This window comes from Balaenoptera musculus, chromosome 8, assembly GCF_009873245.2.
Source record: "Balaenoptera musculus isolate JJ_BM4_2016_0621 chromosome 8, mBalMus1.pri.v3, whole genome shotgun sequence".
In the NCBI taxonomy this organism is placed as follows: Eukaryota; Metazoa; Chordata; class Mammalia; order Artiodactyla; family Balaenopteridae; genus Balaenoptera; species Balaenoptera musculus.
Genome location: NC_045792.1, coordinates 98,695,321 through 98,709,498, shown reverse-complemented (window position 1 = coordinate 98,709,498; position 14,178 = coordinate 98,695,321). Strand labels below are relative to the sequence as shown.

At 53.8% G+C, this 14,178-nt stretch overlaps 1 protein-coding gene across 1 annotated transcript in view; it reads right to left on the bottom strand.

Annotated features, from left to right (window-relative positions):
• Positions 1–13,680, bottom strand: part of DTX4 (deltex E3 ubiquitin ligase 4) — a 34,246-nt gene extending 20,566 nt beyond the window's left edge. Inside the window, exons 1-2 of the mRNA XM_036862121.1 lie at positions 13,037–13,680; positions 3,887–4,610 (exon numbers count right to left, since the gene is read on the bottom strand). Coding sequence (XP_036718016.1) covers positions 3,887–4,610; positions 13,037–13,247 — 935 coding nt within the window. The 5' untranslated portion in view covers positions 13,248–13,680. The remainder of the gene's footprint in view (positions 1–3,886; positions 4,611–13,036) is intronic.
• Positions 13,681–14,178: the final 498 nt, after the last annotated feature.

Genomic DNA, 14,178 nt, shown 5'->3' with positions numbered 1-14,178 from the left:
GGCAGGGTCCCGCCTCTGCGCCTGTTCTCTGGATCTGCACCAGGGGGCAGTGGGCAGTGGGTGCCACCCAGCCCAGCACCTGCCTTCCCCCCTCACCATCTCCAAGGCCCCCACTTCAGCTGATAAGTAGCTGTGATCTGGGTGACAAAAGCCACCTTTGTTGCCACAAACTGGACTGGCAGGTTTCCACACCCAACCTGGTTAACCAGGAAACAGTCCGTCCCCAGCGCACACGTCCCCAGCGCACACGTCCCAGGCAGCCCGAGAACTCAGGGTTGGGGGCAAGGTCTGGGGAGAGGGAGGGTCTGCTGGTGAATACTGCGGAACAGGTGGGTGTCCCTGCCAGGCCAGGAAAGGGACAACATGGTGGAAGGGCTTGTCAGGAGGCTCTGGAGGCTTCCCCAGCAGGGCTTGGGGAAGAGGGGATATTTGCTTATGAAATACAGAAGGGTCCAGCGGAAGGGGCCCTGCAAGGGGGTCAGGATATCTGCTTCTAACCCAGCTCTGCACTGACTTTGTGCCTTTGGGAGAACCGTGCAGCCTCTCTGCCATTCATGACCGCATCTGAGTTACCACGTAGTAAACAGGGCACCCTAAATCTCTGTCTCATGGGTTCCCAGGGAGGATTTAGGATCTAGGTCGAACACTTTGTAAATAGCCAAGCCCTATGCAAATTTGGGTGATTGTTTACATTTTTTGGTTCCCAAAGGTGAGAGGAAGTTGGGCTTGATATAAAGCCTTTTCCTGCTTAATATTCCAATTTTCTCAGATTCTTGAGGATGTCAGGTGTAAAGTATTAATACAAAGTTGAGAGCTGGGCAGATTGTTAAGCTGGCAACACTTGATCACCCTTCCCCCACCGTTATTCATTAAAATGAAAACCAAGAACAGCCTGTATGGTCCACACCGGTCACAGCCTGTTGGGGCCCCCAGGGTTACAGGTGCCAGATTCCTTTTCCTGGAAATCAGCAACCCAAAGGCAGGTGAGTGTTCACATCCTCCAGGCAACTCAACTCAGCAAAAGCTGCCTGACCCAACTACTTGTTGGCCAATCAGCAGACACCCCCTGCCCCCATGCTGTGGGGAAGTTCCCAGTTATGGAGGGTGCACGTTTTAATTTCTGTCTCTAAAATACAAAACTAAGAAAAGAGAAGAGCTGGCAAGGTGGCAGGGGAAGGGGGGTTGATGAGGGGAGAATAGCTCTGCAGATACCATGGTGAGAAGTGTTTTTCTGGCAGTTATGAGCCAACCCAGGAATCCTCGGCAGAACAATGGTCTTGTCTCTCCAGCAACCGAGGTCTCGCTGGAGATAGAGAAGCTTCCATTCTGGAAAAGAGGGCCAGAGGGGCGACTCCCGCCCTCCTCAGCACAGCCCTCCTCTCTCCTCTTTAGAAACCCCCTGCTTGTGTCTCTGAATAATTCACAGGATCTTTTGTTCCCCCCAAACCCTTCCCTCCATCCCACCTCTCCCGCCCTCCCTGGTCTTCCTTTTTTCCGTGGGAAAGTTACTGGAAGAGGTCATGGGCAGAGAGGGGAGGGGGAAGGGGCCGTTGGACGACAGAAGGTCGATGGCAATGGCAGACAAAGGGAATAAACACGCTAATTAAATGGCCAAGAAAGGCTGGAGGAGAAGATGGTTGTGGGGGTGAGGGAGGTGGTAAGAGGTGAAAAGGAGAGGGCTGGAAGACAGAGAGGGTAGGGAGGGGCCTCCCTTGTCAGGAAAACAGAGCAGAGAAAAAAACAACTTGTTTCTATAGCCCTTTTGAAATTGCACTGCCCAGACCTCCGCCCTACTCTGCTGCTCGGATTCTATTGGCAGGCAGATACTCAAGCAGAGAGATAAAGAGCTGCCGACTCCTTCATTGACATTTAAAGCAATCTGGGGTTCTTTTCCCTCAAGTATGGCATGGGGTCACTTGGCTTTTGTCTAGGGCGCCAGAAATGAAGTAGGGTGTTAGATTCTGCTCAGCTCCGACCTCAGTAACTACAGAGCGCATAGATACTGTTCGTAATAATAATAGCAGCTAATACTGAAAAGACTCTTATTATGTGCCAAGCACTGTAGTAAATCCACACTGAATATTTCATTTAGTCCTCATGACAAACCCTATAAGCAAGGTACTATTCCTATCCCCATTTTACAGATGAGTAAACTGAAGATAGAGGATGCAAAGCTTGCCCCAAGTTACGCAGCCAGAAACTTGGGTTCCAGCCCAGCCAGTCAGATTCTAAAGACTGAGTTCTTACCCACTATAGGAGCCTCCCTCTGCCATGCCAGCAGTCGCCCTGGAACTCCGTTAGAGGCCCCGGGATGCTTCTGTACGCCAGTGTGGAGAAATTGGGCAGTGGCATTGTGCGGGTACCCCTTCCCCTCTGCCAAATACTTCTGCAGGCTCAGAGGAAGTCATGAATATCCCAGGCATCTGACTAGCATCTGACCATTTATAAATTGCCTTTGAATACAACGAAGAGCTGGGCTTTGGCCAAAAGAGCAGAAGACTAAGAGACGAAAATCTAGGTTCCAGTTCCCACTCAGTAACACATGGGCTGTGCATCTCTCCTTGGGGAGTTAATTCCTAGCGGAGTGCCCATGCCTGACACTTGCATCACGGTGTAAGGTAATGAGTTAATGCCGGCGAGTGCATAGGGTCAGCTGTTAAGGGATGACTTCTCTTAGCTGAGGTTTTTACACTGACTCCATGGGGTAGGCAAGGCAAGCGTGATGACCCCCATTCCACACAGGGGGAACATGGACCTTGCAAAGATTCGATGCCTCACCCAGTGGCAGAGGCAGGAGTGAAGGCCCGGCCTCACAGTCTGCAATCTACCCTCCTTCCTGTCTCCTCCCAGCGCTGAGCCTCTATGTGCAGAGATCTTCCTCTGGGCAGCCTGACCTTCACACTCTTGCGTCCAACCTACCTCTGAACCATCCCGAATGTCTGGGGCTTGGGTGGCAGGCAGGGCCAGGCTCCTCCAGAGAAAGGGAAGATTGGACAGATATAAGAGGCCAATCTCACAAGAAATCAGGGGCTGGCAGGCAAAGGCTACGGGTACCACATGGACCCGCGTCTCTCCCATTTTAGGATCAGGAAGGCCAAGAGGATGATAAAAAGTAGTTATAACAGAATCTACAACGTCCCCAAGTTGTCACAGGAATGACTGAGACAGTGCATGGAAACTGCCTGGGAGGTAGTAAGCACTCGTTAAACATGGGCTGTTATTCCAATCTGGAGGCACCAGAGGAAAGGGACTAACCCTCACTTGGCACCTACTGTATGCTGGACACCGTGGTATGTGATTGACAGGGAAGCAGCATGGCTGAGTGGGGAAGAGTCTGGGCTCAGACTTCCTAAAGTCTGAATCCCGTTCTCCGCTGATGATTAGGTATGTGCCCTGGAGCGAGTGAAACTCTCATGTCTTCAAGGGCAAAATGGGATCAAAAAATGCCTACTCCATCGGCTTGTTGTAAGGATTAAGTAAAGCGATAAAGCCCCCAAACTAGAACACGGTGGGAGCCCATGAATGTTGCCTGCTATTTCTTGGTAGGCATCACCTGCTTTAATCCTCTCTGCAACCCTAACATGAATATTATGGCCAGCATTTACAGATGAGGAAGTTGGGGCTCTATGATGTTAGGGATCCGCCCCCATCACAGGGCTAGGAAGAGGCAAAGTCTCCATTAGAATCCAGATCTGCTGGACCCCAAAGGCCACATCCTTGCTAACCCACCACACCGTGCTGCCTTCCACCTGCAGCCAGGGGGTCAGGCGAAGACGAGGAGGAGCTTAAGCCTTGGCAGCCCTTCCTTCATCTCTGACCCGGATGATCAGTGACGTCTGACGCCCCTGGTCAGTCGATGCCCAGAGGCAGCCATGGAAGCACCTACCCGGAGGCGATGAGTACCCGGGACTGGGCGATGGCCAGTCGCTGCAGGTTGGTCCGATTCAAGGTCGCCAGGGCCACCCTTCCGGTCTTGCCATTGGCTCCCGGGGCGCTAGCAGGGGAGCCCGCATTCGCCCCTGCCGGCGTGCTGGAGGCTTGTCGCCGGATCGCCTGCGATGGGACCGTCTTCACCGGGCCTCGCATGGTGCCCGTGCTGTCCAGTGGCTTGGCCCCAGGGCCTGGTGGGGGAGGCACCTTGACCACTCCAGACTCGGGCATGTTCTTGCGGGCAGCCGGGGGCTGCAGGGGTCCAGCGCTCCCGTTGGCCACCGCGGCCTTGACGCTCATCACCAGGACGCACTGTGGGCAGGAGCAGGGCGGGGCGGGGGGCGCGGCGGCAGGCCCGGGGCTGGCTGGCCAGGACTGGGCCTTGGGCAAGGTGCCAGTGACCATGGGGTAGATAAGATCCAGCCGCCGGCGGACGCGGCGCTGGCGCTGGGTCTGCCGGTTGATCTGGCCCATGGTGCTGAAGTCAATGACGTAGCTGAAGCCGATGGAAGTGAGGTCGATCCAGGGGTGCTGCTTCTCATAGGCGTGTTGGATGGTGATGCCCACTTCCATGTCGTAGGGCGTCCAAGAACCATTGTCGTTCTCCCACTCCCACACCACGCCCTTCCCAGGGGCCGAGGTCGGGTCGTAGTAGTTGCGGCGAACTGGGCGGAGGGTCCCTGCCAGAGTGGGACAGAGGAGAGGATCAGGGTCACCAAGGGATGAAACTGAATTGTGTTACATTAATAGGCAGACATTAAACGAGTCCTACAGTGTGCCGGCACTGGGCTGCCGGTTGAGGTATCAGCTTTAAATGAGGCTCATTCCTGCCATGTTGAAGTCCAGCAGTCACAAGGGGGTGAAAGCAGATGAGTTACAAGGGGAAGGATGTGGGAGACAGTACAGGGTACCAGAAAGAGCACTTCCTGGTTTGGAGTTGGGAGACCTTAGTTTGCAGCCAAATTTGATCACTTAATATAACACCCCACAACCTTCTTTTCTCCCCTCAAGAAACAAGATGATGACTCCTTTGCCTAGTTTTTGTGAAATTAAATGTGGCTCACTCACTCATCGAATATGTATTTGTCTGTGGCAGGACCTGGATTTCTCATGCGCCCTGTACTTTGCAATAAAATATATAAAGCCCTTGACACGTGCTAGGTGCTGAGAAATATCATTTCCCTTCTTCCTTGATTCTCCAAATGCCTCAGCCCCGAAGGCTACAGAGGAAAAGAACACAGGGTCATGGGACCCTAGAGGATAGAGGAAGACTCTGCCCCCACCCAGGAAGGCTGCCCAGGGCTGGGGGCGATGGAGCTGGCTCTCTGGACTTCTTTGGGCGTGGTAAAAAAAAAAAGATCAGGTTGAAAGAACTCTCTCATATTTCCCAGCATTAAATCTTATATCAACAACTGTGATAGTGATCATAAGAATAACTTTCTATTTATCTAATGTCTTTTGTTCCGAGAAGCTCAACCCTCCTAAAGATAGGATAGTCTCAATTTTGATAGTCTCACAGTGGGTGGGGTGGGGGGTGGTGAGGGCAGGGAGGAGATTAGGGTTTATTGCAGGGGAATAGGACAGAAGAAATGAACCCGCAGGACTGGCAGGGAAAACTAAGCCTGTAACTGTTGCCTCTTTCTCCTCTATCTACCGGAACCTTGACTTCAGATCCATGCCCCACCAGGGCTCCTTTCATGGATATTAACATCAACGCTGAAGATGCCTGGTTCAAGGCCGGGTAGGGAGACTGGGGAGAGCTCCAAGGATGCTGGAATCTCTGCATCCGTCAGCTTAAGCTCTATCCATCAAAGTGGTGGGAAAAGGCTCCCCTTCCCTGGCCTCTGACCCACTCCCTCCTCCAACCCAGAGGGAGACACCAAGATTGGGGACAGAATCTCATTCAAGGGGGGAAGAAAAGGAACAATGACTATTCAGGCCTTTGCCAGGTCATAACCCACCCACCCCCACCCCATCTCCAAGCCCCTTAATGACCCAAAACATCAACATTCAGAGGCAGGAGGGAGAAGCAGAACAATCCCCTATTCAGCGCCAGGAGGTCTGCTGGATGTGGGGGGGAGCAGGAGAGGAGGAGGAAGAACGGGGTGGCCAGTAGGCCCCTGGTTTGCCGCCATTTCCTTCCTAAGGCGCCAGCTTGCTGGGGGACAAAGAGCACAGCCTTTGGATCCAACAGCAGAGCTTCCGTCCCTTCCAGCTGTGTGATTAAGCCTTAGTTTCCTCATCTGTTTGGGTCCTGGGTAGCTTCTTCAAAGGGTGGATTTGAGGATTAAATGCAGCAATGAATATAAATGCTAAGATAATACCTGTCGCATGTCGCAGGATGGAGAAGTCACGGGGAAAGGTTAGTCCAGGGGATGTGAAGTGTGTGTGTATGTGTGTGTGTGTGAGAGTGAGAGAGACAGAGACAGAGACAGAGACAGAGAGAGAAGAGGAGGACGAGAGAGAGAGTTTAAACTCCCTCTTTGCACAATCTTTGTTACTTAGAAAGCACCTTCAGCTATCCTAACTCATTTGATCTTCCTGGCAATCCTATGAAACAACGTTTAAAGGTGAGGACATTAAGTTTAGAGAGCTTAAATGACACTATTTTATTCTCTGTCCAGGGTAGCAGGGACAAACAATGCACTTGACCAATTCTCATAAATATGCTTAAAAGGCATTTTTCACAATGGTGGTATCAGTCCCAGCTATGCCTGGGAGTTCCCCCAGAACTTCTGGAAACTCTGCCCTGCCTCTTTCCAGGTTTATCCTCCTCTCTGCCCTGGACAGATGCCCCCTTTTCCTCCTGCATTCCCTCAGTGTTCCCTGACTCCCCGCTGCCCCTACTATTCACCAGGTCCCGTCTATCAAAATGCCCTCCTTTGCTGTTTTGATCTACTGAAATTTTCCTTATCATTCAGGTCCTATGCCATTTGCCATCCATTTCTTGAAATGCTCTCCTAGTCCGGGCTCCATCTTCAAGGAGTCTGGGGCACACAGCTGCTTATGTCTGATGGGTACAAGCATCTCGGCACTTTTCATATCAGTGCCTAAGGCAGAGTCGGCAGTAACGAGGGCTCCATAGACGTGCTGTGATGGGGTGAGGACTTCTGGCTACGTTGGCATTTGATCATTTATCCCATATTGCTGAGTATGCATTAGCTGCTGTGAGGAATGCAGATTCAGGCACTCCCGAAGCACCTCCCAGTCTAAAACGAGGCAACTGCCTAGTTATGAGGCAGAATATGCCACCAAAAAGGGTGTCAACAAATGCGGTGTTAGCAGAAAATGTAACCACAACCCCACCGTGCTTCAATCTCTTCCATGACTTCCTTGTAGGTCAAGACCAAGATGCTCTCCATCCACAACCTCCGTGGTCTCCTCGAATCCTAATACACTCTGCCCACATTTCTGCCCCACTGGCCTCCTGCAGACTCTCGCCACTGCCTCTTCTCCTCTCTGGGTTGCTTCACAATCTTGGTCCCTCCCCACCCACACTCTGGCATCCTCTTGGCTACCCATCCTTCAGATTTCAGCTCATTTCCTCGAGGAAACCTCTCTGGGTTGTCCGACCAGGTAAAATTCCTGCTCCTATTTTTTACACCATCTTGAGGTGCAGTTACACATTTATTTGTGTGATTCATTGGATGAATGTCCACCTACCTCATGGGACTCCCAGTCTCATGAGGGTGGGCATCCAGGAGTTTGCTTAAGGCTGTAGCCCCCATGCCTAGCATGTCCTGAGGGCTCAATAAATATCCACTGAAGAAAGGAAGTAATAGTAATTTGGAGACCATTTCAAGAAATGGAGACCATAACAAAGAGCATAGGGCCTGAATGATAAGGAGAACTTCAACAGGTAAAAGTGATGAAGAAGGGCATCTCAGGAGCAGGGACCTTGTGAATAGTTGGGGGGAGGGTGTCTAAGGGAATGCCTGAGAATAAAAGGCACATCTGTTTGGCAGGAGTAGAGGAAAATATGGGCATACAGGAAGATAAACTTGGAAAGGTGTGTGAGAGCCAGGGCATAGATGGTCTGGACTGCCAGGCTGTGAGGGCTTTTATTTACAGGCCACGAGGAACCACAAACCAGGTTTGTGACACAGAGAAGTGATGACACCAGAGCTGTTCCATTTATTAGTTCCAAATGAGAAGTAATGGGGGGGGGGAGAGGGGGGAGGGTGCTGGCAGCAAAAATGAAAAGCAGGTGATAGACCAGAGGGACCCTACAGAGAGGTAATGGGTAGGACCTGACCACAAGTAGCTGAATGCATTCCAAGTGATCCAGGATCACGTGCTTTCGAATCTCCTGGGGAACAGATCAGCAACACCCTCCAGCACTGAGGGTCGGCATTCCTGGGAACTGGGCCCGGGAATCTGCACGTGAACAACTGCAGAGTATTCATTCGTCACATATGCTGAAGTTTCAGCTTCTACATGCCCGTATATATGGGGCATCCAAAAAGAAGGACGAGACGAGTCAAAGACCCCTGAGGCTTTGTCCACGAGCGAGTGGTAAGGTAGTGACGCCATTTAACAAGAAGAGGGGTGTCACAAGGAAGAGCTGATTTTTGGAAGGAAAGATGCTGCGTTCAGTTCAGCCCTAGAGGGTTAGTTAAAAACAGAAGGCAGACCTCAGCGCGAAAGTTGTGGGACAAGAGAGGTGGTGGGATTACATTCTCTGATTATTTTGAGATCACTCCATCTGACATGGGCGAGTCCTGGACCTTTCTATTATCAGGACCCTGAATTAGATGATCTGAGGAAATCCACTGGGTCCTAAGGTGCAGTGTGACCCAAGGACAAGGCTTCTAATGGGACAGGGATAAAGGATTTCACAGACGAAGGAGGAAGAAAGAGGAAAAAAGTTTTTTCCAGCAACTCAGACACGTACATCCCAAAGCACCCAAGTTGTCCTGGCTCCTGGGAAATGAGAGACAACACCTTTCAGGCATGACCCTAGGACTCCAGGGCATTTCACCCACGTCCACACAACACGATGCTCCTGTACCCAGGAAATCCCAGGCCTCTCTTACCAGCACCCCTCACCCCCACTAGAATGTTCCATGAGGGCAAAGACTTGGATGGTTCGCTATCGCTATATCCCACAAGCCTGGAACAGTGCCTGCACAAGTAGGACATGGGCACTTGATTCAGAATCTCAGCTCTGCCGTGGACTAGCTGTACAACTTTGAGCAACTTCATCTTTTTCAACTTGTTTCCTTTCCTATGAAATGAGAACAATGGGTCCTTCATAAGATGGCCGAGGATGAAACCAGATAATGTGTGCAATGTGCTTGGCGCCTCCCTCGTACCATAGCTATCATGTGGTCATGACATTTGCTCCCACCACTCTTGTGCTCACACAGGGTGGGGAGTATAGTTGGGGGGGGTACTAAAAATCAGCTTCTATCAAACCCTTTAATCACTCTCCATCTGACTCTTGTCACTGTGTTAAAGACATGAAAGAGGCAAAAGTTGCACAGAAAACTGAGCTGGAGGGGCTTCCCTGGTGGTGCAGTGGTTGAGAATCTGCCTGCCAATGCAGGGGACACGGGTTCGAGCCCTGGTCTGGGAAGATCCCACATGCCACGAAGCAGCTGGGCCCGTGAGCCACAATTACTGAGCCTGCGCGTCTGGAGCCTGTGCTCCGCAACAAGAGAGGCCGCGACAGTGAGAGGCCCGCGCACCGCGATGAAGGGTGGCCCCCGCTCGCCGCAACTAGAGAAAGCCCTCGCACAGAAACGAAGACCCAACACAGCCATAAATAAATAAATAAATAATAAAAAAATAAAGGAATTCCAAAAAAAAAAAATAAGAAAACAGCTGGAAAGAACCGTCCCTCGTACCACCTTACTTCTAATTAGCGTCATCACTGGTGCAGAGTCCAAACCCATTCACCTGCCGATCTGCATGACGGGAGGAAAGGAGCCAGAAGGAACCCTAAGGCTGCTCTTCATTCTACGAAGGAGAATGAGGCCTGAGCAGTCAAGGGACTTGCTGAAGGTCACAGAGTAAGCCAGTGGGTCTGGAATGAGACCCTGAGTCACGTCTCCCACTGCCAGCCCGGGTCTTCCCCCATCCTGCTGCCAGGCCCTGAAAATGGCAGTGATCAGATATGTTGGAAGATACAGAGCACAGTGATGTTGGAAGTTACAAGGGACAGAGCTCCAGCCACTGTCCTACAACAGAAAAAGCTCAGCCCAGTCAAGGTGAATGATCGTGGGTGGAGCGGACCCGACAGAGGCTTTTGGAAGCAGCCAAGACTCCTTCACCTCTATCTAGCCCTGTCTCTTCCCTTCTTCCCCATTCTCTAGCCCAAAATGCCTAGAGGAGACCAGCATAGAATGCAAACAAGCTCAGACTCAGAGATGGTCTGGGGAAGGAGAAGGGCCCAGGACAAACAGAGGTGGGCAGAGGGTATCTGCAACCTCCCAGCCATCTCCCTGGAGACAGGCTGGATGAGGTTGGAACCCAGGGGAGTGGAGAGTCTGAGGACTTCCTTGGCAGCAGGGCAGGCAACCTCTGAAAAAACACAGCTCCCATGTCAGGAAATGTCCCCACATAGAGGAGGCAACAAAAAAAAAGAGAGGAATCGCCTCTGGGCAGGGGACTTCCAGCTCTCCTTTGTTTATGGGGATGTTTCTGGTTCCCAGCTTCAAACTGTGGCTTGGGGATGGTGGGTAATTTAATTAAACATTGCCAGGGCTTGGCCGAGGTTGCCTGGGAGCCGGTGGTTTACAGTTCCTACCCTGTCACGGCTTCATCAATGAGCTATATTGAGAGGAACTGTGTGTCTGTTGATGGAGAAGACAGCGGAGGGGGCTGTGAGCCCAGAAACCCAGAGATTCTATTCTGCTTTGACAAGCTCCCTGACAGACCCAGCAATCCTGGGAATTCAGCCCAGTGCCTTATGCACCCAGCGCACCCAGCACGGGGCCTGGCGCTGAGGATGGAGGCTCTCGGTCCACGGTGGCCAATCAACCATTAGAATGAGTGGATGGTACCAAAGCAGTCTGAATCCCTCAAAGACAGACAAAAAATGTAAAACACACCCTGAGGCAGTTTGAAAAATGATCCAGGGCCAGGTCGGGTCTAAAATCTGAGGAGCTCCAGCCTCCGACTTAACTGCGGACCACCAGGCAGTGGGCAGCCTGTCCTCAGGGAAGGGTGGTCAGACCCGGGGGAAGTAGCAACTGTCCTTCAACCCAGTTTTCTTCAGAACTTCATTTCTGTAGTAAGGACCCTTCAGGCCATGACCCTTCCTAGGAACCACGCCCATCTCAGACATCCCTAAACACCGGTTAAACTTTCCCCCTTCTCAAATGTGGGACAAGGCCTGGGACCTTTATGTCACCAAGGTGTCTCTCCATCTGCTGCTGAGATTTAGTCTGAAATAGAAAAGCTAACACCTGCCCATTTATTCTGAGCAGGAGTGCAGTCCCCTGTCAGGTAAGTGTCTTGACTGTCAGACTCTCTGGCCCCACCTACAGGGCTAGTTTCCCCCTCCCCCCCAGTCTGATGCCTCCACCCTCACCTCTCTGACTTCTATCCAAAGTACACAGTTACCTTCTCCCCCTTCCCCCTTGGCCACTCTTAATCCTCTTTCTCAATCTCCCCGCGTTCCTCCTTATTCCCTCCTCCTCCCAGTCTCTCTCAGCTCCACCCCCCTCCCTTTCCCACCAAGGTTTAAGCCCCTCCAGATGCTAACACTTCTGGAATCCTTTCCCCAGAAAGCTTCACTCAATCGGTCGGTGTCTACAAAGTCCTTGGCAAAGAGGTTATTAGGACTTATGACTAAAGATGAGGACACAAGGGTGGAAAGATACCCCTTTCCCATGACAATCCTAATTAGCGCACAGGATGCGGGGGCTTTCCAAGGAGGCGGAGATGCCTTTGCTCACACAGCTGTTCTCTGACCCTCTGGGACTCTCCCAGTCCTCCTCTCAGGTCCCTCCCCTCCACACCTGTCTCTCCAGGCTCCTCGGTCACACTCTCGAGAAAGCCGAGCCAGAATCCCCAAAACAACTGCCCACTTCCGTGAAGAGGCTACTGGAGAGACAAACCTGTCCCAGGTAAATTAAGCCTGGCTACCATGCGTGGGCCACGCAAAGAGATGCAGCCCCCTCTGCCCCTCACGCCAAGGACCCGCCACCCTGACCTCCAGCCTGCAGGCTCTCTTCTTTGCTCTGACCTGGAGAGGCTGGCCCGCTGGGATGTGGGATTTGTGGTGGCCACAGTGGCAACTTGATTCTCACAAAAAGATAGGAGTTTAGTGTCCCCCATAGGGGACCTTTACGGGGCGAATCTTGGGGACAGTTTCTTTTTAGGAATCTTCCTCCTCCTCCTCCTCCTCCAAGGACAAAGCGATCAGCTTCCCAGCCAGGCATTCCGGAGCTGTGTCCCTCCCCCTCCTCTCTCCATCTGCTCTGGCCTGTTGCTTCAACACTTGGAGTGCCCAAGCAGAGGCACTCACCAATGCCACAGCAACCCGGGCGTTTCCTCCCCTGGAATCCCCCAAGTCCATCTCTGCTCCCAGAAAGGCCCCTCCCTTCCCATACTAGACTACAGTGAAAGCCTCCCGGGAATCCCTTCTTCCTCCCCCCCAGTTCCCACCCTCCAGGTTGCAGCTGTGGGAAGCCATCCCACCCCGAGGGGTAGAGGCAGCAAGGTGGTTGACCAGGGGAACGTGTGGCAGGCCCAAGGGTGCCTGAGGCACAGTAGGGTCAGTCAGCCAAGGTGATGTGTGAGGAATGAGAGCAGGAAGCCTTTCCTATCAGCTGGGATTGCTTGTGGACTGGTGAGCCCCTGAATTTCTACGAGAGCCACCAAGCGTTTAAAAGGGGGGCGTGAAAGGGGGTCTTTTAGGAGCTAGGTTGAAGCTCGGTTTGCATAACCAAACCACGGATACTATTTGCATGGACGTTTATTGCAGGGAGTATCTTAAGAGGATCGTGGGGCGTCAAGCGCCCCCTCCACGACCACCTCTCGGTGACACCAGTGTATGGAGATGCGGACAAAGGTGGGCCCCGGTGGGCTCGCGACGTGGGAGATCTCAGGGCAGGCAGGGGAGGAGGCGCGGGCGGGGCAGGGGCGGCCGGCTCACCGGTGTCCTGGCGAAACTGGTTCATGGACTGCAGGTCGATGATGTAGGGCGCGAGACGGCTGTCCACCTGGCCCAGCACCACGCTGCCCCCGGCGCGGGGCCCGGCGCGAACCACCGCCTCGATGTGGTGGCTCACGGCCGGGCTGTAGGGACGCCAGCGGCCGTGCTCGTTCAGCCATTCCCAGACCACCACGGCCGAGGCCAGGAGCATGGCGAGCCCGGGGCTGCGGCGGCGGCAGCGCTGCGATGCCTGCCTCCCGGGCCCGGCGCGCCCGCCCTCCTCCGCTTCCTCCTGCGCCGCCGCCTCCGGGCCTCGACCGCGCCCCCCGCCCCGCGCCCCGACACCCCGGGCAGCCTCAGCTCCGGCCCATGGGCCGCTCCCCAGCCGCGCATCCACCGGGGCCCGGAGACCAGGGCCGCCGGGCTCCGACCGCGCGCCGCCGCCGCCCGGGTGCGCCGCTGCTGCCGCTGCTCCGTGGGGTCGAGTCGCTTCATGCAAATGTCCGGCTCTCTGCAAACTGGCCCCCGCCTAGCAAAGCCACCCGGCGGGCGCGCGGCCGGAGCCCCGGCGGCCGCGAGCTGGGGCTGACGGCGAGGCGAGCATCGAGCCCTCGCACCAGTTGCGCCTCGGGCTCCGCAGACGCCGGGGTGGGATCTCGCCGCGCGATCGCGCTCGGACTGGCACGCTGAGTTCCCCACCCCTCCCTCCCCACCCTTTCACCGCACGTTCAGTTGTCGCCGCCTGGGAGAGAGCTCCCCCTCCCTGTGGCTCCGCTCAGCTGCTTCTAGAATGAATCGCCCCTCCCAAGCCCGGCGCTCGGGCAAACCCGCGCCTGCGGAGGGTTTCTCCGGTCCCTAGACGCGGAAAAGCGACCCCCCAGGACAAAGCCCCGGGACTGCAGCTGTTGCCGGCCGTAACTTTGCAGTCTCCCTCCCAGAAATGGAATTTTCTTTTTTCTTTTCTTTCTTTCTCTTTAATGCAGTGTGATCGGTGTCCGTACCGCGAGCTCCGAGACACTTAGTGTCTTGCACACTCACGCTCGCACGCACACGCGCCCACATCCGCACTCTGTCCTTGATGTGGTTGTATTACCTCATCTTCGTCCGCATCCTCAGCTGTCCGTCAAGGATGCAGAGCCACG